The sequence below is a fragment of the Carlito syrichta genome, unplaced genomic scaffold (genome assembly GCF_000164805.1).
Source record: "Carlito syrichta isolate Samal-C Ts95f unplaced genomic scaffold, Tarsius_syrichta-2.0.1 Scaffold305688, whole genome shotgun sequence".
In the NCBI taxonomy this organism is placed as follows: Eukaryota; Metazoa; Chordata; class Mammalia; order Primates; family Tarsiidae; genus Carlito; species Carlito syrichta.
Genome location: NW_007249784.1, coordinates 9,877 through 33,073, shown reverse-complemented (window position 1 = coordinate 33,073; position 23,197 = coordinate 9,877). Strand labels below are relative to the sequence as shown.

Below are 23,197 nucleotides of genomic sequence, written 5' to 3'. Positions count from 1 at the left end.
GAACCCGAGGGCTCAGGCGATCCACTCACCTCAGCCTCCCAAAGGCGTGGGATTACAGGCTGAGCCACCGAGCCCGGCTGAATTTACATTTTAATAGTCACATTTGGCTAGTGTCTACTGTATCAGTCAATACAGCACTTGGGCTTTGAGGATAATGGGCTTAGCTATTCAGCTGTGGAGGAGGAGCAGGGACATGATAATTCCCGATCTCATCAGGCCCTGTGGGTGGCCGGCACAGGGATGGGCTGGGGTGGACATTCTCAAACAACCACAGAAAACTTCACTCTCCTCTTTATTCCTTATGCACCTTTGTGCCTTCTTTGTCCAAGGTCCTCATCACATTCTGATATCCCCACTCTTTGTTGGTTTCCCCTGAGTCTCTGGATGCCTCTTGGTGAAGGTGCCTGGGAGACAGAGCTTCACACTTGTCCCTGACCACTGCCAGCTGTCTCTGGCAGCCATCAAAAACCACATGCCCTGCCTGGGTGCCTGGTCCAGGACAGTGGTACTTCCAGTTGATTTTGGGAGGCATGGATATCTGACAATAGTTCTGGCAGCCTGAAGGAACTACATCCACAGGACGGTATACCCAGTCTTGGGTACCTGTCCTCCGGGAGCATGGCTGCAGCTCAATCAGTACAGGTACCTCTGAGAAGGTTTTCAGGTTGTTGGAGATCACCTGGGCTCTGGAAGGGCAAGAGTTCTGATTGAATGGGACAGGAGTTCTGGATACATGCTGCTCTGCATCCTCCTTCTGAGCAGCCTTCTCAGACACAAACGACTTCATCAGGGACATTGTTGTCTTGGGCATCTGAAGTGGGCAGGAGACTTGGACAGAATTAGTACCTAGAGCAAGTCTTGGGTCCTTGCGGGGGCCAGAATCTGGGATGAGACATGAGTCCTTGTGGAGGCCAGATTCCTGGGTAAGCCCTGATATCTTGGGGCAGCCAGAATCTTGGGAAAGGGCTGGAGTTTTATGGGGGCCAGGATCTTGATTAATTCCTGGGCACTTGCGGCGATTAGGGTCTTGGTTATGTTCTGGGCACCTGTAAACTCCAACATCCTGAGTAGGGATAAATCTTTCATCTTTAGTGGCTTGGGTAAGGCTGGGATTCTTGTGGAGATTGGGATCTTGAGTAAGGCCTGGGACTTCGTATACACCACAATCCTGGGTAAGGCCTGGATTCTTGTAGTCACCTGAATCTTGGGTAAGGCCTGAGCACTTTGGGAGTCCAGAGATTTGGACAAGGCCTGGTCTTTTGTGGAGACAAGATTCCTGCATAAGTCCAGGGTTGTTGTTGACTTCAGAGTCTTGGGCAAGGTATAGGCCCTTCTGTGATCCAGAATCTTGTGTAAGGCCTAGGGTCCTATAGACACTTGGATCTTGGACATTGCCTGTATTCTTGCAACCTCCAGAATCTTGAGAAAGGCCTGCCTTCTTTTGGCGGCCAGTTGCTTGGGAGGGTTCTTGACTTTTGTAGATTACAGTCTTTTGGTTTTGCTCAAGATTCTTACATACTCCAGAGTCTTGCATAAAGCCTGAACTCCCCTGAAGGTCAGAAGTTTGGGTAAATGGTGTATTCTTGTGGAGGCCAGAAGGTTGGGTGAGACTTGGGCTCTTAAAAGTACCTGGGTTCTTTTGGGGACCAGAATCTTGAGTAACACCTGAATTCCTGTGAAGACCAGATTCTTGAGAAGAACTTGGATTCTTGCAGAGATTGGGATCTTGGGTAAGACCTGGGAACTTGTGTAGGCCTGGATCTTGAGCCAAACCTGGGTTCTTATGGAGGCGTGGATCTTGATTAAGGCCTGGGTTCTTGGGGAGGCCTGGATCTTGATTAAGGCCTGGGTTCTTGTGGAGGCCTGGATTTTGGATAAGTCCTGGGTTCCTGGGAATTCTGGAGTCTTTTGAAGGGCATGGCTTACTTTGAAGGCCAGGGTCTTGGGTAAGGCCTAGACTCTTATGAAGTTCAGGACATTGAGGTTGGATCAGAGGTTGGGAAATGGGGGAGAACTGGGGAGGGGAAGGGAATTGGGAAGAAAAGACAGACTGAGGAGACTTGGGAAGCTTCTGGTGGTTGGTGGGTTGAGGAAGGACAAAGGATCTGGGAGGAACAAGTGGCAGGGAAAGAGTGCACGGTAGAGGAAGGGTGCATAATGATTTTCCGGCCGTGGTTGGAGAATGAAGGCAAGGTTTGGAAGATGCAGTACCCTGGGAGTACACCAAGAACTTGGGGTAGACTGGAGCCTGGGAGTCTATGTTCTTCTCAGAGCTGCAAGGATGGAAGCTGCAATAAGGGAAGGTCTTGGTCTGGGAGCATTTGTCTTTGTCATCATCTGAGATTTTCCATTTCACATTTCTCTGCTCCAGATAGCCCAGTCTGGATCCTTCAGAAGACTTGGCACTGTCTCCACTGCATTGCTTTGATGCTTGCTCAGATGTACCAGGGCTCCTCAAGCCCTGACCTTCCTGGGGCTTGGAGAGGGTACCCAAGTCCTTTCTGGAATACCTAGAGTCCCGGGGAGTGCGCACACAGAAGAAGTTCTGCTTTGCCCTGCGGGCATCATAGACTGTATAGCCAGTGGGGAGGCTATGACTGAAGGCAGGCAGGGTAGAGGGAATAGGAGTTAAGATAGGGGTAGAGGTGGTAACAGGGACAGGAACGGGGACTGGAGTGGAGGTCGGGGCCATGGCCAGAACTGGGGCCGGTGTAGGGGCAGAGACTGGGACAGGGGCTGATCTAGGAGCTAGGACAGGAGTAGCAGCTGGGGAAAAAGTTAGGGGAGGGCCTGGGATTTGGATTAGATGACTATGGTCTGGAATATATGATGGAGCATGAGCTGATATGGGCTTAGGGGCATTGGTCTGGGAGTGGGCTGGAGTATGTGCAGGAGCCTGGACTGGGGAGTGGGCTGAGGGATGAGTTGAGGTGTACTTAGGACTGTGGGCCTTGCAGTGGGTGTGTTCAGAGGTGTGGGGCTGAGAGTGGGTCTGAACTTGGGCTGAGGTGTGGGCCAGGGCCTGGGATATGGTAGAGCCTGAAGAGTGGACTTGGGCATGGACTGGGATAGGGGCTGGTGTGTGGGTCTGACTGTGAACTGGGGTAGGGCCTGGTACGTGCGCTTGGTTGTGGGTTGGGGTAGGGGCTGGTGCATGGGCTTGGCTGTGGGCTGGGCTAGGGGCTGGTGCATGAATTTGGCTGTGGGCTGGGGTAGGGGCTGGTGCATGGGTTTGGCTGTGGGCTGGGGTAGGGGCTGGTGCATGGATTTGGCTGTGGGCTGGGGTAGGAGCTGGTGCGTGAGCTTGGCAGTGGGCTGGTGTAGGGGGTGGTGCGTGGGCTTGTCTGTGGGCTAGCGTAGGGGCTGGTGTGTGGGCTTGGTTGTGGGATGGAGAGTGGGTCTGGGTGTGGGCTGGGGAATGGGTCTGGTCCTGAGCCGGGGCCTTGGCTGGGGCCGAGTCTGCAGTCTTAGTCTTGCTTTCTTGGGGCAAGTGAAGTGGAATCATGTCCGACATGCCCATCTTTGGGAATTGGGACGATGTCTCTGGCCTGGAGAGCAAGGAGGCTTGGGCGTTTAAGGCTGTGACCTGATGGGTCTCCCCAGCTCCCATCATCCCCTCCTTCCACAGTCCCCATGGAGCCTCTGTGGGAGCCTTGGCATGTCCATGTTCAGGTGGCACCCACCAGCACCTAGAAACCTTCTTATCCTTTGTGTCTGGTATCCAGGAGTCAAAGTGGTTAGTGTGCCTGAGCAGGAAGCTTGAGTGATGATGGAAGCGGGAAGAGACTTTAGAGCACAGGTTCTTGGGATCCACAGAGCAACACATGCACACAGGATGGCTGCCTATACCGCTGGGTTGCTCGTCTGCAGGGAGAGGTGGGATGCAGCAAGGCCTGAGTTTCTTAGGCCTGAGAATTGGGATAGAGATAAAAGAAAGGGGCAAGCCCACATCCCTGGGAACCCATGTCAGGGCCCACTCACCTTTGGGGAAAAAATGATGAAAAAGGATCCTCAAGGAACTCTTCAGATGCTTCCAGAGCTGAGGGAATCAGGGAGGGGAGTTTGGAAGTAGAGTGAGCCCTCAAGTCCAATCCTTGTCTGACCACAACCCAGCAACCCTCCCACCTCCGTCCCTTTGAGACCCCCAAACCCCCCTAATCCTGTGCCCAGACCCTGTCCTGACCAGAGTCACCACATTGATCCCCACGTTGAGTAAGATGAAGCTGCCCAGAATCAGAAGAATCGAGTCTCCTAAGTCCTGGCACTTCCTGGGGTTGGTGCCAGAGCACACTTGGGCTCTATAGTGGGCTCGCTCACCCATCGCCTGGGGTCCCAGGACTACCTGGGCCCCCTGGCCCCCACATACTAGGAGCCAGACTCTTGTAGTGGGGGAGGGGGAGAAGGACTGAGTCATAATGAGGCAGGTGGTTGGGGTCACAATGAGGGAAGCAGAGGAAGAAGAGGGCCCAAGGTGAGGTTCCCTGGTTAACCGGGTTTGAGTAACTTGAGCATAGACAGCCAAGCAGGATCTGGAAGCCCACACACCTCCCCTCTCTCTCAATTTTCCCCCTACTGCTCACTGATTCACGCACTGAAATACATACTCATTCCATCATTCCTTCAATCTCATTTGAGAATCTTTAAATAAAAGGATTTAAGGGGAGGCCTGGCTGGAGTTCAGAGTCTTGGCCTGGTCCTGTACCAGGCACTAAGTAGATCCCAAACAGGACTCACAGGCCCAGCCTGGGTCACGCCAGACACAGTGGCTCATGCCTATAATCCCAGCATTTTGGGAGGCTGAGACTGGAGGATTGCTTGAGCCCAGGAGTTTGAGACCAGCCTAGGTAACATAGCAAGACCTCATCTTTACAAAAATAAAATAATTAACTGGGGGTAGTGACACGTGCCTGAAGTCCCAGTTACTTGGGAGGCTGAGGCAAGAGGATTGCTTGAGCCAGGAGGTCGAGGTTGCAGTGAGCCATCATGGTGCCACTGCACTCCAGCCTGGGTGACGAAGTGAGACTCTGATTCAAAAGAAAAGAAATAGGCCGGGCTTGGTGGCTCAGCCTGTCATCCCAGCACTTTGGGAGGCTGAGGCAAGTGGATTGCCTCAGCCCGAGGGTTTGAGACCAGCTCGGATAACTTTGTGAGACCTCGTCTCTACAATAAATCAAAAATTAACCGGGTGCGGTAACGTGCGCCTGTAGTTCCAGCTACTTGGAAGACTGAGGCGGAAGGATCACTGGATCCCAGCAGGTCGATGCTGGGGTGACTGTGAGTGTGCCACAGCACTCCAGCTTGGGCGACATAGTGAGACTCCAACTCAAACAAACAAACAAATAAATGCAAATTTAAAAATAAACTGAGGTCAGAATATTCAGATCACTTTGGTAACAGGGAGAGTGGAGGGCCAGGGTGTGTGGTCAGAGATTGGTGGTCTGGAGTCAGCTGCTGCAAGATCTACTTAGTGCAGTACCAGGAGGGGCCTGTTGGCAGGAGTATGACCCTTTAAGCCAAGGGGAGCCTCACATCAAGAAAGGGTCACTGGTTTCTCATTTCAAGAAGCCAAGGGCTGGGACCCACACTGGCAGAAAGAGTGGCGCTTCCAAGCCAAAGACCACTACAGTGTTTCCTGTACTGTTTCTCTTTATTTCTCCCTCCATGCCCTGCTCCACCACCCATATTTGCCCACTGGTCAGTTGAGTTTCCCAGTCCGGCTCCTGTGCAGAGAGGGCCTCGAGGCTGAGGTGGAAGGCGGTGGCAGTGAGTTGGCACGCACTCTGCCCTCTTGCACCTGCCGCTTCAGCTCTAGGCTATCATACAGCTGGTAATTGGCATTGCCCCCTGGATTCCGGCTGAGTGGGATGAAAGTGGTTGGAGGTGGGGCAGGATCAGCAGCCTGGGCTTCAGGCAGGGGCTGGGAGGAGTGAGGCAGCAGGACTGGGCTGGGAGCTGGGACCCTTTGGTGTGAGGTCTCACCCAGCACCGTGAGGGAGACAGAGGTAGTCAGAGGATGCCGAACGGGCAGAGCCTCAGCCCAGTCAGCTGCCCGGCGCCGTGCTTCCTGGGGTTCCCGGGAGCAATAGCCCAAGTGTCCCACAGACGGGTGGGGGCTGCGGTTGGACTGACTGTGAGCATGACCGGGCAGGCTACGCCGGTGGGACTGTGGGGAGTAGTGTTCCCGGTAGCCCTGGGCCTCAGACCGGGAGTTCCGGGACACCAAGGCAGGTGGGGGCTCAGAGCCCTCCACAACACGCCGCCGCTGATCCCAGGAGTCATACAGTATCCGGCCTACTGAGGAGTAAGGGCTGTACCCCCCAGGGACCAAGGTGGGGTTAGGGGGCAGCCGGCGGGGAGGTGGTGGAGACTGGGCCCACTGTTCTTCCTCCACATTACCCCAGGTTCGGGACTGTGGATAATGGGGCCTGTAGGACTGCAGCCTCAGCTCAGACTTGGCCTCCACGCGCTTGGGCATGCGGCGCAGCTCTGGTGACAGGTAGAGAGAGGGTGGCGGCAGGCTGGCTAGGATTCCACCCTGAAGGCCCCACAGCCCCACGTTGGAGGGCGGACCCACTCGCCGATAGAGCCCACCCCAGCCGCCACGTGGGTACTTGGGATATGGCAATGACAGGTCATCCTCCTCCTCCGGGTCCTCCTGATCAAAGAAAGGTATTGGCTGCAGCTGTGACATCTTGTGCCTGTGATGTTGGTTACGGAAGGCTGAGTGGCTGTGGGGGTGTTGTCTGTGTTTCTGCAGCCGCTGCTGGCGGCTGCAGTGGCGAAAACGGCGGCGACAGGGGTGGTGGCGATGGTGGTTGCGGAGATGGTGGCAGGAGAAAGAGGAGTAGCGTGTGGGTTGGGCCATCTTCAGCTGTACAGGGTCCAGTTTGCAGTGGATGTGGACGTCCTGGGCCTTGGCTGGGGGATCTTTGGGGGAACTTTCACTAGTCTGAACTTCATCTAGGGGAGGCAAGAGTCCATGAGGTTAGGGCAATCGTCAAAAGAGTTCAAGACTGGAAATACTGGGGCCTATGTGGGGGTCTCCCCTACCTCTCCAGTGGCCATACTTACTTTTCTGATTAGTACAGTCGATCATCTTGTCCAAGACGTTCTGGAGCCCATGCCACATCTGGAGCGGGGTTGGGATAGGGGTAAGGCCAGGCTCTCCAACCCCACTCCCACCCCAGTCAGGCCAGCACCTGCAGGTGGAGGTGCAGGCTGTGGCTGGCTCCCACCTTCGGCCCTCTTCACCCCTAGGGATGGTCCATTATTATCACTGACCACAGTTGTAATGTTGATGCTGATGTTGACAAGAATGATGAGGCCCAGCAGCAGGAGTAAGAGGTCCTCAACATCCTGGGGATTTTCTTGGTATTGATGGCAGCAGCCCTGGGTATTCTGCCATAGCTGGTTTTCCATGGGGGGGAGGGCTCTGGGGCCACCAGGGCCACGTCCCTCCCACCCCCCCGGTCCCAACCCATACTGCACTCATACAAGTATCTGGAGATACCTACCAGCTGATAAGGGAGCCAGGTCATAATAAGGCCAATTAGGGGGAGTCACAATGCAGAGGTGGCAATCTTTTATCCACTCTGCTGACCCCTTTAAGTGGCCATGCCTATTGGCAGCTCCCACTTGAAAGAGCTCAGTCCCCAGATACCCCAGAGCTCAGTCTGTTCCTCTATCTCCATGAGGCTTATTTAACCCCACACCTGGTTCCTGATAGGAAAATATCATAGTTACAGTATGAGACAGTCTTCACGGGGGTTGACTCATGCATAAAGTATTTCCTCTGTTTCATTGTTCTTTTGAGGCATTATGGCAGTCTATGTAGCCTGTTGGTGTGCCCCACCCCATGCCTACTTTGAGACCAAGAGCAAGGGTGACTGGATAGGTGGGTAACACCAAGAGTCCCCTAGGGCATCACCCTGCTGTATCAATCCTAGCACAGTTCCTCTAGCACCCATCTCTGCTCAACCTTTCCTGGCCAGGGACTGCAGCCCTAGGCATTGGTGGTCCCTGAGGCCAGTGGCCCCTTCCCTTCAAAACCAGACTGACTGCCACTTTGCCAAGTTTATTGCCCCTGTCAATGACCAAGAACCACTTGCCCTTCCATTGACCCACCCTCAATTCAAGTTGAAAAACCATTAAGTTGCCACTTTAAGAAAACCATATGAGGCTGGGTGCGGTGGCTCACGGTTTTAATCTTAGCACTTTGGGAGGCTGAGGTGAGAGGATTGCCTGAGCCCATGGGCGGAGACCAGTCTGGACAACTTGGCGAGACCTCATCTCTACAATAAATCAATAAAAAAAATTAACCTGGCATGGTGGCACGTGCCTATAGAGTTCCAGCTATTTGAAAGGCTGAGGCAGAAGGATTGCCTGAGCCCAGCAGGTTGGAAGGCTGAGGCTGTGGTGGCTGTGAGAATGCCACTGCACTCCAGCCTGAGCGACAGAGGCTGGCTCCAACTCAAAAGAACAAAACAAAACACCACACGAAATTAACAAAGCACAAAGTAGATGTAATTGTTCGTATGACAAAAGGAGTCTGATTTAAACCAGGTTCATCACTGGGGTCTGTGAAAGTGGTGCCCTGGGGACTGCAAGCCATTGGTTTACACAGTGAATGACATAGCAGAAATAGAGGAGAGCCCAGTGGGCTTTTCCCATCCAGCCTCGAAACACATAGTAGATGCTCAGTATATCTCCACTGAACGGAATCAACTTAAAATGATCAATAACAAGCCGGGCTCAGTGGCTCAGCCTGTAATCCCGTGCCTTTGGGAGGCTGAGGTGAGTGGATTGCCTGAGCCCATGGGTTCAAGACCCGCCTGGGCAGCGAGACCTCATCTCTACAATAAATCAAAAAATCAGCCGGGCGTGGTAGCTCATGCCTGTAATTCCGGCTACTTGGAAGGCTGAGGCGGAAGGATCACCGGAGCCCAGCATGTCGAGGCTGCGGTGACCGGGAGCGGCCACTGCACTCCAGTCTGGGCGACAGAGTGAGACTCCAACTCAAAAAAAAAAAAAAAAAAAAAAAATGATCAATAACATTGGTTGAATGTAAATGAACAGAGAAGTAGAGTGATTCACAAAAGGTCAGTCTGTGCCTATTCCAGGAGTCTGTCTAGCATGGAAGGTGAAGTTCAACTCCTTCAGTCTGTGCCCACTCACATGGCTCCTCACTCCCAAGTTGTTTTGTGTCCACGTACATGTGATCCCAACTGTCTAGAAGAAGGGCAGGATCTGAGCTTCCCTGCCCAGTGTATGGAATATTCTAATGAGTTCACATGGCAAACTGAGGGGGGGGGCAGTTCTACAGTTCTAGTGGGCCAGGCTGACTCAGTGGCAATGGGAATCTACCTGCAGGAGTATGAGAATGGAGTGTCTGAGACCATGACCTTGATCCTTGGTGATTGTGTAACCATGAGCAAGTCACTTGGCCTCTCTAAACCCCAGTCTCCTCATTTGTGGAGTGGTAGGCTAATCAGAGGAGTGAGGTCTCAGAGGACTATGGTGTTATGATGAGGCAGCCCTTGAGATGAAGCCCTATTTCATCTTCTACCCCAAGCATGCTTGAGGATACAGGAGCTTCAGGTTGACTGGGGAATTGTGAGGGGGCCAGATGCCCTCTCAGTCATCCCTTCCCAAAGAAAACTGGTTTAAGTGGGAACCACACCACACCTGTGGCTGTAGCCTAAACCTGGGCTCCGGTAGGGACCAGGCCTCTGAGGAGCCAGGGTCATGGGGATGGAGAGCTCTCCTCTAGTGCAGGATGGCTCAGGGATCTGGCGTGGAATTTGGAAGCTTCTCTGGGCACTAAAGAAACAACATAGAGGCAGGTGGGAGCCTTGGAACCAAGAAGAGCCTAGTAAAGGGCTGAGTATAAGGTCTTTGGGGCAAGAGGTTGATGAGAGTCTTCAGGATTCTCAGGGTCCTGTTGCCAAGGAGACCATTCTCTTCACAATCTGGCATCCCCAAACACCACCACAGACCACCTCCTCTCTCCTTTTTATTTTTTTTCAGTCACTTCTCGGTCAGGGAATGGTACAGCCAGTTCTTGCTTGTCCCATTAGCAATACTGGATCCAGAGGTCAGGGGGTAACAGCGGGACAGAACCTCCACCTCCCGGGTCAGTTCTCGAAGCCGCCGCCTCACATCCCGGGCATCATACACTATTCTGCCTGAGGAGCGGCGCTTGGTGAAATCAGGGACAGCTGCTGGGCCTATGACAGGTTGGGGGGCGGGCTGGCACTGAGCTGCCTCTGCCTCTGTGGCCGCCCCCACCTCACTGTTCTTATAGCTTGGGGCCTCAGGGCTGGGAGGTGGAGGATTCACAGGATACACGTAGGCCTCTAGGCTTAGCTCTGACCGCATCTCTGTTTTGAGAGGCCTTCCCTCTACAGTGGGCTGGAAGCGGATGGTCTGGGGAGGCATCTCTGGAGGGTCCCGAGTCCAGAGATCCCAGGTTCCCTGGGTGGGTCGGAAGTCTTCCCAGTCCTCAGGGCCATTCTGGCGGTGGGAGCAGACTGCTGCGTATTGATGTTGGGGCTTCTCGTCATCAGTATCAGGGGTCCGAGCTACTGGGCGGCGGGCATAGCGTGACAGAGAGCCTCGATGTCGATGGTGGCGAGTAGGTGGGGGGGTCACAGTCATTTTCACAGGGTCCATGGTGCATCGAAGATGGATGGCAGGGGAGTTCTCCTTCTTTGAGGGCTGGGACTCCTTCCTGGGTGAGGTTGGCTTAGGCGCTTCTGTGAGTCAGGGAGAGGTGAAAGGTGCTTTTGTGGGTCAGGGGAGTCTAGCTTTTACAGGAATGGAGAGGGCTCAGGGAGAGAAGCTGCACAGCTATGGTGTCTGAGTGGGGAGAGCAGGAAGGGAAGGGGCTAGCTTAGGGCTGGGACTAGAACACCTGGTTTCTGCTCCTCCTATGCCCCAATCTCCAACTCTGCTTACCTTTCTCACAAATGATATGATGGAACATATGGTGCAAGATGCCACGGAGTCGGTTCCAGAGCTAGGTGAGGGGAGGACATCATGATGGCAGGCAGGTCCTGGCCACCAGGCCCACCTCCAACCATCCCACCAGCACCCTCCCACCCAGTCCCATCCTGACCAGGGTCACCATATTGATGCCAATGTTAATGCAGATAATGAGACCCAGCAGCAGCAGGATGGAGTTGCCCAGGTCCTGGCAGCTGTTGGTGTTGGGGTTGTGATACGAGGCCCACCCGGGCCGCGGCCGCTCAGCCATGGCCATGGGGGTCCTTAGGGCCACTGGGGCCCTTAGGCCCCCAGCCCACTGTGTGCCTACAGTGTCCACTGAGCCATCTTCCTGTCTCTGTGGGTCCTGAGGATTAGCGGGTCACAATGCTGCTGGGGTAATCCCTCACAATGTGTCAAGAGACTACTCTGAGTCCTGGGCCCATGGTTGACCCTCCAGCTTGAGCTCAGGCCCTGGCAGAGGCCAAACCCTTCACCTTGCATGTCTCTCCTGTAGCCAGCTGCAGGGACCAGTCCATTGGCCCTGTGGCCTGTTTGGCATCCACCCTATCAGCTCCTGCCCCTCCTAGGACATTAGGCTCCCATCTCTGCACAGACATGGGCCCTGATCTTCACTCTCCACACAGTTCCATTACCATGGCAACCTGACCCTGGCACCCACTCCTTCCTCTCAGACCTCAGTGCTGTTCACTGAAAAGAAGGGCTGTGGGATAGCACTCCCTCCTTCTTCATCCAGTTATCTCCCCAAGGTTTGTTTCTTTGGAGTTCCCCACCCCCCACCCCACAACACAGCAGGCACAAGCAACAGTTAAACTTTTATATTTACAATATTCTCTTCATCTTTTGCCAGGTTTAAAAATGTGTACAGAGCCGCAAAGGGTTGGGGTAGGGACATGGGACTGTCAGGGGATTGTTCTGGGGAGAGGGGCTGGGCATTGGAGTCCGTGGCTGAATCATGGGGTCCCCCAGCCCCCCTCCCATGCCCCAATTCTGGGGGCATCTGTCTACAGGGTTCAGGGCCCAGGTCTCTAGCATTTGGAGGGCATGGCTGTTTGGAAGGGAACTAGACCAGGCAGGGGAAAGGGTCAGAAAACTAAGTTTCCATGGATGGAGGTAGGAGAAGGGCGTAAAGAGGCAAAGTTCTAGGGACTCAAGACCAGGGATTTTGGATTTGGGTGTCAGTGGAAGACAGCACCCCACGCCCTCCTCAAGTTTGGCACTAACAGCCCACACAATGCCAGCAGATAAGGATGCTCCCCTCCTCCATTCACATTCCTCAAAATCCTTCTGACATTGTTCTATTCCCCAGAGGTCCTTGTATCTGACTCTGGGGAATAGAACCCTAGGACCTCTGGGCAGGCCCCTCACACGTTTCAAATTCTTCCTGTCGGTGCTGCTCAAGCCGTGTCCCCTGTCCCCCACTGCCCCCTCCATCTGTTCCTCAGCACAGCTGACCTCATTCTCCCCAATCTGTCCAGTGAGACCTTTCTCTCTGCTGCCTCCCTCCATCCTCCACTGCTCCTTTCCTTCAGCCAAGCTGGGGGCAGGGGTGAGGGAGGCCAAAGAAGCGGGCATTGTCAGCTGAGGGAAAAAGGCTGGTCTGACACTGAGATGGGGACAGCTCCAAAGAGGGAGGCAGATGAAGGAGAATGGGGAACTGAGGCAGGGAGGGGAGATGACACAGTGAGGAGAGGAGACACAGGCAGGAGCCCCCTAACCTGCCATATCCTTCACCCTGTATCCCACTTGCCCCCAGCTTCCCCTGCCCTGCCCTGGGAATAGGGAATCCTTGGCACATTTTGGGGGTCTTTCTCCTCAAATCCACCTACCCAGTTTGGCACAGATGAGCAATGATCTGAGGCCTGAGGGAAAGGCTATCCTCAGACCCCGGATGAGGGCTTTGGTCAAACATGCATGGCCTCTGTGAGTGGCACATGCCACACACCCCCTCCCCTCAACTCAGCATCTCTGAGGAAGGGAGGGCTGAGCACTCCCTCAGAGTTTGTACATCCCCCTCAGCTCCTGTCAACTGGAAGTTTCTTCCCACTTGCTATGTGAGGAGTAACTGAGTGCTGGGCCTGAAGCCTGGGGGACGCAGGGGAGTGTTAGGGAGAGAGGGACCCTCTGCCTGGGAAAACGCACATCCACATGCAAGAACATGTTCCCACTCAGTGAAACGTCCTGGACCATGGGAAATTTAGTTTCCAGGTAGCACCAGGATGCATGGATCTCCTCCCTTCCCCCCAGTAGGAAATCTGACTGTCCTCTGTGGAAGGTAAGAGCCTCCCTGGGAAAACGTGCTTCATCTGACTTGTGCCACGAGGGAAAAACATGCTTTGCTGGGGTGCAAGGGTGGGGGAGGAGGTGGGAGGGCAGGGGTGAGGTGGGGCTGTGATTTCCTCAAAGCTTCCCAGGCACCACCCTGTGTTGTCTGGTGGTCAAGGGTCACTGTATGTGAACACACCACTTCCAGGGTCTCCAGGGGGAGGGAGAGGGGAGGAGGTGGGAGAAGGCATGAGGGAACAGGATTCTGGGGTACAAATCCCCACAAAATTCTTTGAGGGGGCCAACATGTGTCCAGGGCGGCAAAAAAAACCTCACCCTGCACATGGGAAAACACACCCCCTTGTGAGAAAGCACACCTCCACGTGGGAAAATACTTCCACATTTCCACACACCGAAGACTGGTGTCCCAGTGGAGGGGAAAAAACACCCCCAGTTGTTCAAAGGCCCAGGTCCGGAGAAGTGAACGGGCCTCTCTGCATGGGAAAAACACGCATCCCAGTGAGGAATCCTGTGTCCAACTTAATGCTGCTCGATGACGCGTGACAACTCCACAGGAGAAAAGCCTGCTGCCAAGTCCTCCTCCCTGCCTTTGGAGTGGCTGGGCGGGGGAGGGTCGGGGAGGAGGGCCTCCCCAAGCCGCCCCCTATACCCGAGTAGTGGAGTGGGGGTGGGGTAGCGTGTTGTTGTGGCTGGTAGCAGTGGGGGGAGGAGGGGGAAAGGGCCCAAAGGGATGGAGGGAGGGGGGTGGTGGGGGTGGTGGTGGCCCCAGGCCACTGGGCAGCAGGGTCAGGGCCCCGGGGCCCAAGAGAGGCACATCGTCCGGTGCCCGGCGCAGGGCCAGGGTGTAGTCGGGCGGGCAGGCAGGGCGCAGGGCCTCAGCAGGGTCCGCCCCGACACCACCACCCCGCTTCAGCTGCAGTGACACCAGCTCCTCCTCTGGTGGCAGCTCACGGCCTGCAGCAGGGAGCAGGGGGCCCCCACCGGGCACACCAGAGCCTGAGCCACCAGGTGGGCTAAGCCGCCTGCATCGCAGCTCCTGCCGCCGGTCCCGCTTGTAGTAGAGGGCAGCAAAGGCCAGGATGTTGAGGAAGAGGAGGGAGGCCCCCACGGCCACAGTGACGCTTAGCTCTGTGGAGTAGTCCCGTGAGTCTCCAGGGAAGCGGTCGTAGGCCCTTGGGCCTGGTTCAGGCTCAGGCTCAGGGGGCAGGGTGGCAGGTGGCGGGGGCCGGCGTGTACCCGGGGCGCCGGGCGGTGGGCGAGGCGGCCAGCGTGTGGCATAGGGAGGCAGGCGCGTGGTGGTGGTAAAGAGCTCTGTGTGCAGGTTGTGCAGATGGGGCACGAGCTCCAGCCAGAAGGCCACCTTGTTGGCACGGTAGTTGTCACGCACGCGTGGCTTCAAGCCAATGTGCAAGTACTGCTTCTCCTTGCTGTTGAACTTGCTCCACACCACCTCCTCAAAGCGGTTGGGCTTGGTGTGGATGAACTTGGTATCCTGCGGCACTGGCTGGTTGGGGTCACTGTGGGTACAGGAGAGCAGGGAAAGGAGTGAGGGCAAGGCTCCGCAGCAGGGTAGGCAGAAGTGGGGGGGGAGAGAATGGAGATGCAGAAAGACTGCGAGATGGCAGGAAAGCCAGAGCAAAATTCACAGGGGCAGAGAGACACAGATGTATACAAAGAGACAGAGAAACTACAAGAGATAGGGACAGAGAGACAAATAGGAATGTAGATATAGACTGCCAGAGACAACCAGAAGTGAGGACAGAGGGGCACAGACAGACAAAGAGATGACCAGGGAGAGGCAGAAACTGAGCCTGAGTGAGATAGAGACAGAAACAGAGAGACAAAGACACAGGAGGGGCAGCCAGAGGCAGAGAAACAGCCAGGCTGAAACCAGCCAACAGCCAGAGACAACAAAAAGTAAACAGACCAAAGAGCACAGAGGGAAGGGGAGTGCTATCAGTGGATTTCAAGAGACAGAGACAGAGACAGAAAGCAAGAAACAGACACGAACCCTTACACTACTCACACACACCTGAGTGATCAGAGGTGTGGAGCACGGGGGCAGGGACAGGAAGCAAGGGAGTAAGGAGAAATGGACACCAAGCCAAAGTCATTGAGTGAGCCCACCTCAGAAAGGACAGGGACCTTTCTGTCTGACGCTGCTGAATTTTCAACATTCAACTCAATGTCTGGCACAGAGAAGGTGTTCAGCAGGTGTCTGAGTTGGTCTCACTCAAATAAGAGGGTTGGCAAGGGTTGAGTGTCTTAATGGAGGAAAGTTGAGTGTGAAGGAAGGAGGGTGCCCCACCCGGCCCCACCCAGCCCCTCTGGCCCTCACCCAGTCTTGGCGAAGTTGGTCCAGTAGGTCATGACCACAGCGCTGAGCATGACATCATTCTTGGAGAAGTTGCAGGGGAAGAGGTCAGTGGCGCCCACCATGGGCACACCAAAAACATAGGGTAGTTCGTCCCCGTGTGCAGCATCAGCCCACTCAGGCCGGCCTTCAGCCTGACAGTGGTGGTAGAAGGTGTAAAAGTAGACAGGGGACTGGTAGTCGGCGTGCAGCTTGGCGGTGGCCACAGCTGGTGCCACCCATTGGTGGTCAGTAAAGAGTGCCAGCAGGGTCTTGCGCCGCATCTCACCATTGTCCCGGTCGGCCCAGTCTGTGTACATAAACTTGATAGTCTCCCGAAGCACATCCTTGCCCTCTGGGTAGCCATACAGGTTGTCCACAAAGTTGGAGACAGTGAAGTCAAAGGCGCTGGCAGACACGCCATCCTCACTCTCTGCAGAGTCCTCCACGAACTTGAGGCCCTCTCCCTGGTTGACACCAATGAGCATGTCGTAGTTGAGGAATTCTCCCTGCTGCATGAGGATCTCAGGGTCATCAGGGACTACGTCGCCGTCCACCACGGGTCCAAAGGCGATGTGGTAACTGGGGAAAAGGGGTCAGGGTCTCATCATCTCACTGGCCTCTTCTCAACCCATGGCCTGCTAAGCCCACATGCAGGTGCTTCCCTCTGCTTGTAAGACCCTTTTCTTCTACTTGAAAACCTCCTACGAGTCCTTCAGGGCATCTGGACTCTCTGGAAGTCATCCTGAAGCACTTTGTGGCACCCTGTGCTCACCTGGTCTGTTCGGGCACCTCCACTGAGGGAAGTCTTCCAAGAGGAGACCACTAGAGGAGCCTGAAGCCACCTCTCCTTGCCAAAGGGAATGTGTGCAGGCACCTCTCATCTCACCCTCCTTGGAACCAGCAAGAAGACTGAAGACCCAGACCCGGCCCTCTCCCACCCCCATACCGGGCAGGCTGCACGTCCTGGTCCACCAGCTCCCGGGAGGGCTTCCGGCGAAGGCACTCCACAGCTTCAGCGCTGTCCTCCCGGTCACAGCCCACCTTGGCTGCCAGCAGCCGCGTATACTTGAGCGGCTGGTAGTTGACAGACCAGCTGGAAATGGCGGTGCCACTCTGGGCAATGGCCTTCTGGAACAGCCCTGGCAGGACAGGCAGACCTCAGGCTAGGCTGTGAGCGTCAGCCAGAAAGAGAAGGGGGAGCTGGCAGGGTCAGGGCTGTGGGAAGGGGAAGCGGGGAGCAGGCTGGGGACACTGCTGGTACCTTCTGAATGGTGGGAGAGGATCAGAAGGTTGACACAGGAAGCCCCTGCCCCGGACCCAAAGATGGTGATGCGTTCAGGGTCACCCCCAAAGTGAGCAATGTTTTCACTGAGCCAGCGCAGGGCCTGGATCTGGTCCAGGAGCCCATAGTTGCCTTTTGCAGCCTGGTCCCCGGTGCTGAGAAAACCTGGGAGGTAGAAGAAGGGGACTCTCTGGAGGTGTCACAGCACCCTTGTCTCCTGGGCAGCTCAGTTCAGCCCAGAGGCCATTCTGCTGGGTTTGGAGGAACCCTGCCCACCAGGCCTGCCTCCCAGACTCCCTCTGCCCCCAAAGTTAGCTGCCCACCCTCACCGAGCACCCCAAGACGGTAGTTGAGCGTGGCTACGATGACGTTGCCATAGGCGGCCAGGACTGAGCCATCGAACATATTCCCGGTGCCCTCCATGTAGGAACCGCCGTGTAGAAAGAGCATCACAGGCTTCTTCCCAGAGTCGCGGATATCTGCGTGGGGAGGGGATGGGCAGGTGGGCCAGGGGGTCAGGGACAAGGACACAGTCAGAACGGAAGCAGCACTGCCTAGCTCCCGGGCCTGTTGAGGACCAGCATGGAGCTCAGGGGACATGTCACTCCCATCCCTGGGGGGCAAGACCGGATTCCCCTCCTCCCTCTCCAGCTAGCCCTGGCAGAAGGTCCCTCCCCATCCTTTGCCAGCCTGCCCGACATCACTTCTCCAAATGCTGGGCAGATCTTCCAAGAAACCCCATGGAGGCCGGGGGTGGGAGGTGGCCCTCCTCAGGGCATCTGCTGGATCCAGGGAACCCCCTTCCCACACACACACAGCAAATCTCCTTCCTGCTTCTGGAAAGAGCAAGCTCCCGAGGCTAGAACGAGAGCTAGAGATGCTGGGAGGGTCCTGGCAACTCCTCTGACTCAGACCTTGGGCCTCCACTCCACATGGTACCCTGATCTGTGGGTGAGGGGGTGCCAGGCCTAGGGTCCCTGGGGGCTTGGTCTCCTCCCCGCCCTAATTCCTTTCTAGGTCACCTCCCCAGTCACCATGGCAACCCCCAGCCTAATTACTGTGGCAGGAGGAAGAGCCTGCTTAATGAAGCCAGGGTGCAGCTCTCTAGTGTTGAACCCCCACAAACTGGCCTGAGCCCTGGCTCCTACCCTAGACTCCCTCTCTTCCCATGTCCCAAAGCATCCTCTAATCACTGCCACACGTAGAAGGCCCTTGAGACACTCCAGACCAGACAGAGGGATGACTAATTCCAGAAGAGGGTAGGAGTCTGAGAGGGCTTGTCAGGGTCCCCAAGGCTATGGCACCCTCCCTTGCAGCTCCCCCATGACTCAGTCACAGTGCCGGAGCTGGGGTCACCCCTGGGCCACAGGCCATCCGCTTTCTTGACACCGGTCATCCCTGACTAGCCTGGATGCTCAGCAAACAAAAACCAGGCCTGGGTCGCCACAGCTGGTCCCCAACACCTGCCCACCTCCCTCATCTGCTAGAAACTTTCTTCCTGCCAGAAGGTCAACCTGCAAGTCACTAAGACATCCCCCCTGACCCCCAGAGACAAAGTCCTTGCTCCCATCTCTTGGACCTTCTCTGCAGTCTCCACACTCCTGACTTCATCAGCCAGAGTTCCCAGGTGGGCAGCACCCTCTCTATGTCCTCCCCAAATCCTGTCCTTCCCCCTTTTGTCCTAAACCTCCAATGACCCTGCAGTTTCAGGCTAGAATCTCCTTCCCTCCAAGGTCCTGTCCTAAAAGTCCTCAGTTCTCTCCCACCCTCACCCCACCCCGCTCCCAGTGTGGGGTGGGGGAGGAGTCAGAAAGGGAAGGAGCAGGAAGAGGGGCTGGGGCAACAAGAATTCAAAACCAACAACAAAAAACAGGATCAAGAAAGAAGAAAGAAAGAAAGAAAAAACAACAACCAAAAAGCAAGAAGCTCTCGGGGCAGATTCCACAAGAAAAGAAAAAACAAAAAGATCCATTTTGGAAAAAAAGAAAAAAAGAAAAAAATTCTTTGCATTTTTTTTTTCAAAATTTTGTGGTGAAACTTCAAGACATTGGGCCCTGTTTTCAAAAATTTCCAAATTATTTAATTCACTTCAAATGTTTACATTTTCTGTGTCTGACAGGATTTTGGAAATTGTAGCAGGTTTCTGATGTTTCAATTGTGTCAATTTGCCAAGTTTTAAACTTTTTTCAGGTGTTGTTTTGCTCCAAATTCAAATTGTTTTTTCAAATGTTACATTTCACAAGTTTCAAAACCATCTCCAATTTTCTTTCAAACTCTAAATATTTTATCCAATTCTTTTTTTCTGACATTCCAATTTCTCTTGTTTTTCCACCTTATTTTCACCATGTTTAGCTTTTCTTGCAGGTTTTCTGGTGGGTCCAACATTGCTCAAATTTCATTTGAAGTTTTCATAATTCTTTTTTCCAATTATTCAAAATTTTTCTTTTCTTTTCTTTTTCATTTTTAGTTGGGAGAACGACTGAGGGGCCTTGAGGGCTGTGGGGACATTTAGTTAGGGACAGGGCCATGAAAACGTCCTCTGATAAGCAACCACATGCAGCAGCGGGATTTTTAAATCTACCTGTGTCTGGCGGATTGAGCGTCGCCTCGTCACGTTTTTTTGTGAGCGGACCTAAGACCGGGAACACAAAACAGAGAAAAAAGGACAATTTTGTGGGGAAAGATGGGGGTCGGGGGAGGTGGTGGATGGGGAGGGGAGGAGAGAAAGCAGAAAAGGGGAGGGTGGGGGAGGCAGAAAAAATAAGCCAAAAAAAGCAAAATTTTTTTTTGCAAGAAAAAGAAACCAAGAAAAGAGAAAAACGTTTCTACAACCCAATTTTGTTCCCCTCCCCGGAAAAAGTCATGCCCCAAAGAAAAGGCTGGTTTTGGGGGGGTGGGGTGCCTGAGTGGGCTGAGGCCTGTCTTAAGACATTGATTTGGCTGGAAAGGATTTGGCTTGTTGGTGTGTTTGCTAATTGCTGGAAATGAAACAGTGTTAGAGGTGGGGTGGGAGGGGAAGGAAAGCCCGCCCGGAGCCCCAGAAGACCAAGGTCAGCTTGTTACCCAGGCCACCTCTCAGAAGGCTCCCTTCAGGGTCAGCCAAGCGCCTGCCTGCCATCCTCACCCCAGGCTGAAGGGAGGAGAGACTACAACGGGAAGGAGTCTGCTTCCCTCTGAACCACTCTGGAGGGTAGCGGGCAGGACGGGGTTGGGGGCTAGCTTGCCCCACAGCTCACCCCCAGAAGCCCTCCACTCCCCCTCTCCCCACTGGGAGACTGTAGGAAGGTCAGCTAGGCATGCCCGCCCGCCTACCCAACCTCACCGCCAGCATTTCTCTTCCATCCGCACTCACAAGCTTGGCTTCTCACCCCAGCTCCCCAGTGTGGGCCAAGCAGGGAAAGGGGTCATCAGGTCTTGCCCTCCACTCCAACTCATCCCTCCGAGCTCCCCGCAACCTCGGCCCTTGCCCAGGCCTCCTCTCCTCCCCCAGAATGGTGAACTTCCCACCAGGGCCGCCAGCCATCCCCCACATCCATACCCCTGCTCCACTGCCAAAAAACTCCCTCCCCACCTGGGGGGTTCAGTCCACAAATAGGGAACAGGAAACACAGTACCGTGAACCAGTTTGACACACAAGGTGCCAGGAGGTGCTGGGAGCCACAAAGTACACCAGTCTCTGGGCGGAGTCTGGGACCTTTCCCTGAGACTGGCTCAAGGCTTCTTTCAGATTAGGGGGATTGGTCAGGGAAGTTGCTCAAGGGTTTCCCCAAGCTGCTTCCTCAATGGTATGGGGACCAGCACAAGAAAGGATAGGTCTGCAAGGCTTGGGCTAGCTCTGGAAGGCTCCTAACTGGTGGTGATGGTCCCCACAGGAACCCCTTGGGAAAAGAGTCTCTTCTTTGCGAGGGAACAGGGCGGGGATGAAATAGGGCATACGTGCACACGAGAACACAAAGTGTATGTGTGTGTGTTTGTGTGAGTGTGTGCTTGAGTCAACCTCTTCCTCCCAGAGCTGGTGTGAAGATTCAGTGAGATCACCTGAATGTGTCAGGCCCCAAACAGGTCTGCAAATTAGCGATGGTTTAAAAATATAGAACGTGTGGGCATGGGGGTGGTGTGGGGGCAGGGGGTGGGCAACTTGTGTGGAGGTGTTGAGGTGGACAGTCCACAGTGGGAAGTGTTGCGTGGATGTTTCACATGGGGGGGAATGAGGTAGCCCAGTAGGGGGCACTGAGGTGGTCAGCCTATGCCAAAGTGTGGGGGTAGAGAGTTCACAAGTGGGGAGTGTTGAGATAGTCTGTATAGAGACACTGTGGTGAATGACTCACGGGTGGGAGGGCACTGGGATGCAGTGGATGGTTCTCATGTGGAGGGTAGTGAGGTATTAGGGAGGATGTATGGAATGTATTGGGGTAAATGGTCTATAGGGGAGTTGAGTGCTTAGAATTTGGATGGGATTAGAACAGATGATATTGGGCATTGTGTGTATGGGTCGTTAGGAGGTGGAGTCTATATGGAGAGGGGTAGTTAGGTCAGGGTGTACAGCTGCTATGAGGGATACAGGGTGGATGACCTGTTTGGGAGGGGTTAGGATGGACTGTTGGGCGGGGTGTTGAGGTGCAGAGTTCTGTGATTGACGTGAGAGGATTCTGGTTGCTGGAGTCCTTGATCTGTGAGTAGTGTGTAGGGTTACTGAGTATGCTGTCACCATCTGAGGTATGGTGCAGATCATCTCTAGATAGGAGCTGGGGTAAATGTTTGAGAAATATCGTGAGTGTAGGGGACTGAGGTGTGAGTGGCCCACTGAAGCCCACAGTCCAGGTGCCGGGCTACTGGGGTAGAAGGTGTATGTGTGGGTGTTACTAGGGGACTTGATCTATATCCAGGGATACTGGGGAACCTGGGTCTGTGTGAGTGATGGAGGTATACAATTTCAGAGAAGTATTGGGGGGGTATGCTATGTGAAGGTGTTGGGAATTGCAACTGTGGGATGGTGGAGCACATGGACAGTGGATAGGTTGGTTGGGTATACAATCTGAATGTTGAGTAGCTGGGATTCATAGTCTATGGTGGGACTTGAGTACTTGATGTGAAGGTATGTGTGACATTGCTGGAAACAAGGCCTGTGTGGTGTCTTGTAGCAGTGGATGTCTCTGTACAGGTGTTGGTATGTTTTGGAATGGTGAGATGGGGTGTCAGAAGGGTAATGTGGGGGCTGGGATGGCTGGAATTTACCTATTACCCTCTGTTGTAGATGCTGGGAGGTATTCTGAATAATCTTGGTGTGCTGAAGTAGTAGGGTGGAAACCTGTTCGGGGGTGCTGGGGACTATGAACAGTCCTGTAGTGAACAGGAGTTCATTAATGAGAACAGCAGTTCAAGAGCCCGGGGAAGAGGGGAGAACTGTGCTGTGAGTAGAGAAGCCCTTGGCAAGGAGCTTCCCTGGTGCTTCAGGGGTGTACAGGGGTCAGGGAACAGAACATCATGGAGAAGAGAAAGACGTGAGTACCACTGCTAAGGGCACTCAGTTCAGGTGAGGGGCTCTAGACATGATGCGATTAGGTGGAAGTTGGCCCATGCAGGCCTGGGGAGGGTAAAAGGAAGAGACTACTTGTCCTTGTAGGTGTAGCTAAAGCAGGTGTTCTGCCAGGGGCAGGCCCAGGCCTGGAGGCAGGAGTGGGGTAGAGTTGGAGTAGGTGTCTAGGCATGTGATAGATCACCTGATCACACTTAGTGGCCGTATTGAGAATAGCTGGTTGACTCTGTGTTCCTCTTTGGGGAGAGAATGGTGCCTGCTACCAGATGGACACAAAGAACTTCTGGGGTGGCTGTCTGTGGGATGCGTGCCTGGGACTGCCTGGCAGGCACTCTTACCATCCTCAGAGGGCGTGCAGATGCCGCAGGGACACACTGCCCCTCACTGCGTCCACAAAGGCCCAGCTCTGAGCCCAGGAGCTGTGCCCGTGCCTGAGGGTCTGCATGAACGTTTGTGGGCTGTGTCCACTGGGTGCCCGACCTGGTGCCCGCGCCCTTACCGTCCTCGGTGGGCACGTAGAGGTTGAGGTACAGGCAGTCCTCGCTCTGGTTCTGCACGTAGGTGGCGGCTGCCTCCAAGTTGTCGGTGAACCACACAGGCAGCATGATGGCGGGCAGCGCCCCGTGCAAGTTCTGCGGGCAGGCGGGCGGCAGGGTGGTGGCGTTGCGCACGCCGGGCCACGAGGCGGGTGCCTCAGGCGGCTGGAAGCGGCGGGCGCCCAGGGGCGGAGTGG

The 23,197-nt window shown here is 54.8% G+C and overlaps 3 protein-coding genes across 3 annotated transcripts; all 3 read right to left on the bottom strand.

Annotated features, from left to right (window-relative positions):
- Window positions 1-5,695: 5,695 nt before the first annotated feature.
- On the bottom strand, window positions 5,696-7,419 carry CUNH17orf74 (chromosome unknown C17orf74 homolog). The gene is made up of 3 exons (XM_008062316.1): window positions 7,282-7,419; window positions 7,072-7,129; window positions 5,696-6,960 (listed from the first exon to the last, which is right to left on the bottom strand). Exons 1-3 carry the CDS (start codon window positions 7,417-7,419, stop codon window positions 5,696-5,698), a joined length of 1,461 nt encoding a protein of 486 aa, XP_008060507.1.
- A 2,607-nt stretch (window positions 7,420-10,026) lies between these two features.
- Window positions 10,027-11,260, bottom strand: SPEM1 (spermatid maturation 1). The gene is made up of 3 exons (XM_008062315.1): window positions 11,117-11,260; window positions 10,957-11,017; window positions 10,027-10,754 (listed from the first exon to the last, which is right to left on the bottom strand). The coding sequence occupies exons 1-3, from the start codon at window positions 11,258-11,260 to the stop codon at window positions 10,027-10,029; spliced, it is 933 nt and encodes a 310-aa protein (XP_008060506.1).
- A 547-nt stretch (window positions 11,261-11,807) lies between these two features.
- NLGN2 (neuroligin 2) lies at window positions 11,808-23,191 on the bottom strand. Its single transcript, XM_008062314.1, has 7 exons — window positions 22,964-23,191; window positions 19,510-19,560; window positions 17,258-17,407; window positions 16,908-17,093; window positions 16,593-16,785; window positions 15,629-16,225; window positions 11,808-14,807 (listed from the first exon to the last, which is right to left on the bottom strand). Exons 1-7 carry the CDS (start codon window positions 23,067-23,069, stop codon window positions 13,934-13,936), a joined length of 2,157 nt encoding a protein of 718 aa, XP_008060505.1. The 5' UTR covers window positions 23,070-23,191; the 3' UTR covers window positions 11,808-13,933.
- Window positions 23,192-23,197: the final 6 nt, after the last annotated feature.

Excerpts from the sequence above, each read along its gene's own strand:
- CUNH17orf74 (XM_008062316.1), bottom strand. The coding sequence starts at position 7,419 with ATGGAAAACCAGCTATGGCAGAATACCCAGGGCTGCTGCCATCAATAC. Across the intron at positions 7,130-7,281 it reads GCATCAACATTACAACTGTG|ATGTGGCATGGGCTCCAGAA; the intron begins GTCAGTGATAAT and ends ACCCCGCTCCAG. Across the intron at positions 6,961-7,071 it reads CGACTGTACTAATCAGAAAA|ATGAAGTTCAGACTAGTGAA; the intron begins GTAAGTATGGCC and ends TGCCTCCCCTAG.
- SPEM1 (XM_008062315.1), bottom strand. The coding sequence starts at position 11,260 with ATGGCCATGGCTGAGCGGCCGCGGCCCGGGTGGGCCTCGTATCACAAC. Across the intron at positions 11,018-11,116 it reads GCATCAATATGGTGACCCTG|CTCTGGAACCGACTCCGTGG; the intron begins GTCAGGATGGGA and ends CCCCTCACCTAG. Across the intron at positions 10,755-10,956 it reads TCATATCATTTGTGAGAAAG|AAGCGCCTAAGCCAACCTCA; the intron begins GTAAGCAGAGTT and ends CCTGACTCACAG.
- NLGN2 (XM_008062314.1), bottom strand. The coding sequence starts at position 23,069 with ATGCTGCCTGTGTGGTTCACCGACAACTTGGAGGCAGCCGCCACCTAC. Across the intron at positions 19,561-22,963 it reads CTACGTGCCCACCGAGGACG|GTCCGCTCACAAAAAAACGT; the intron begins GTAAGGGCGCGG and ends TCCCGGTCTTAG. Across the intron at positions 14,808-15,628 it reads ACCAACTTCGCCAAGACTGG|TGACCCCAACCAGCCAGTGC; the intron begins GTGAGGGCCAGA and ends CTGTACCCACAG.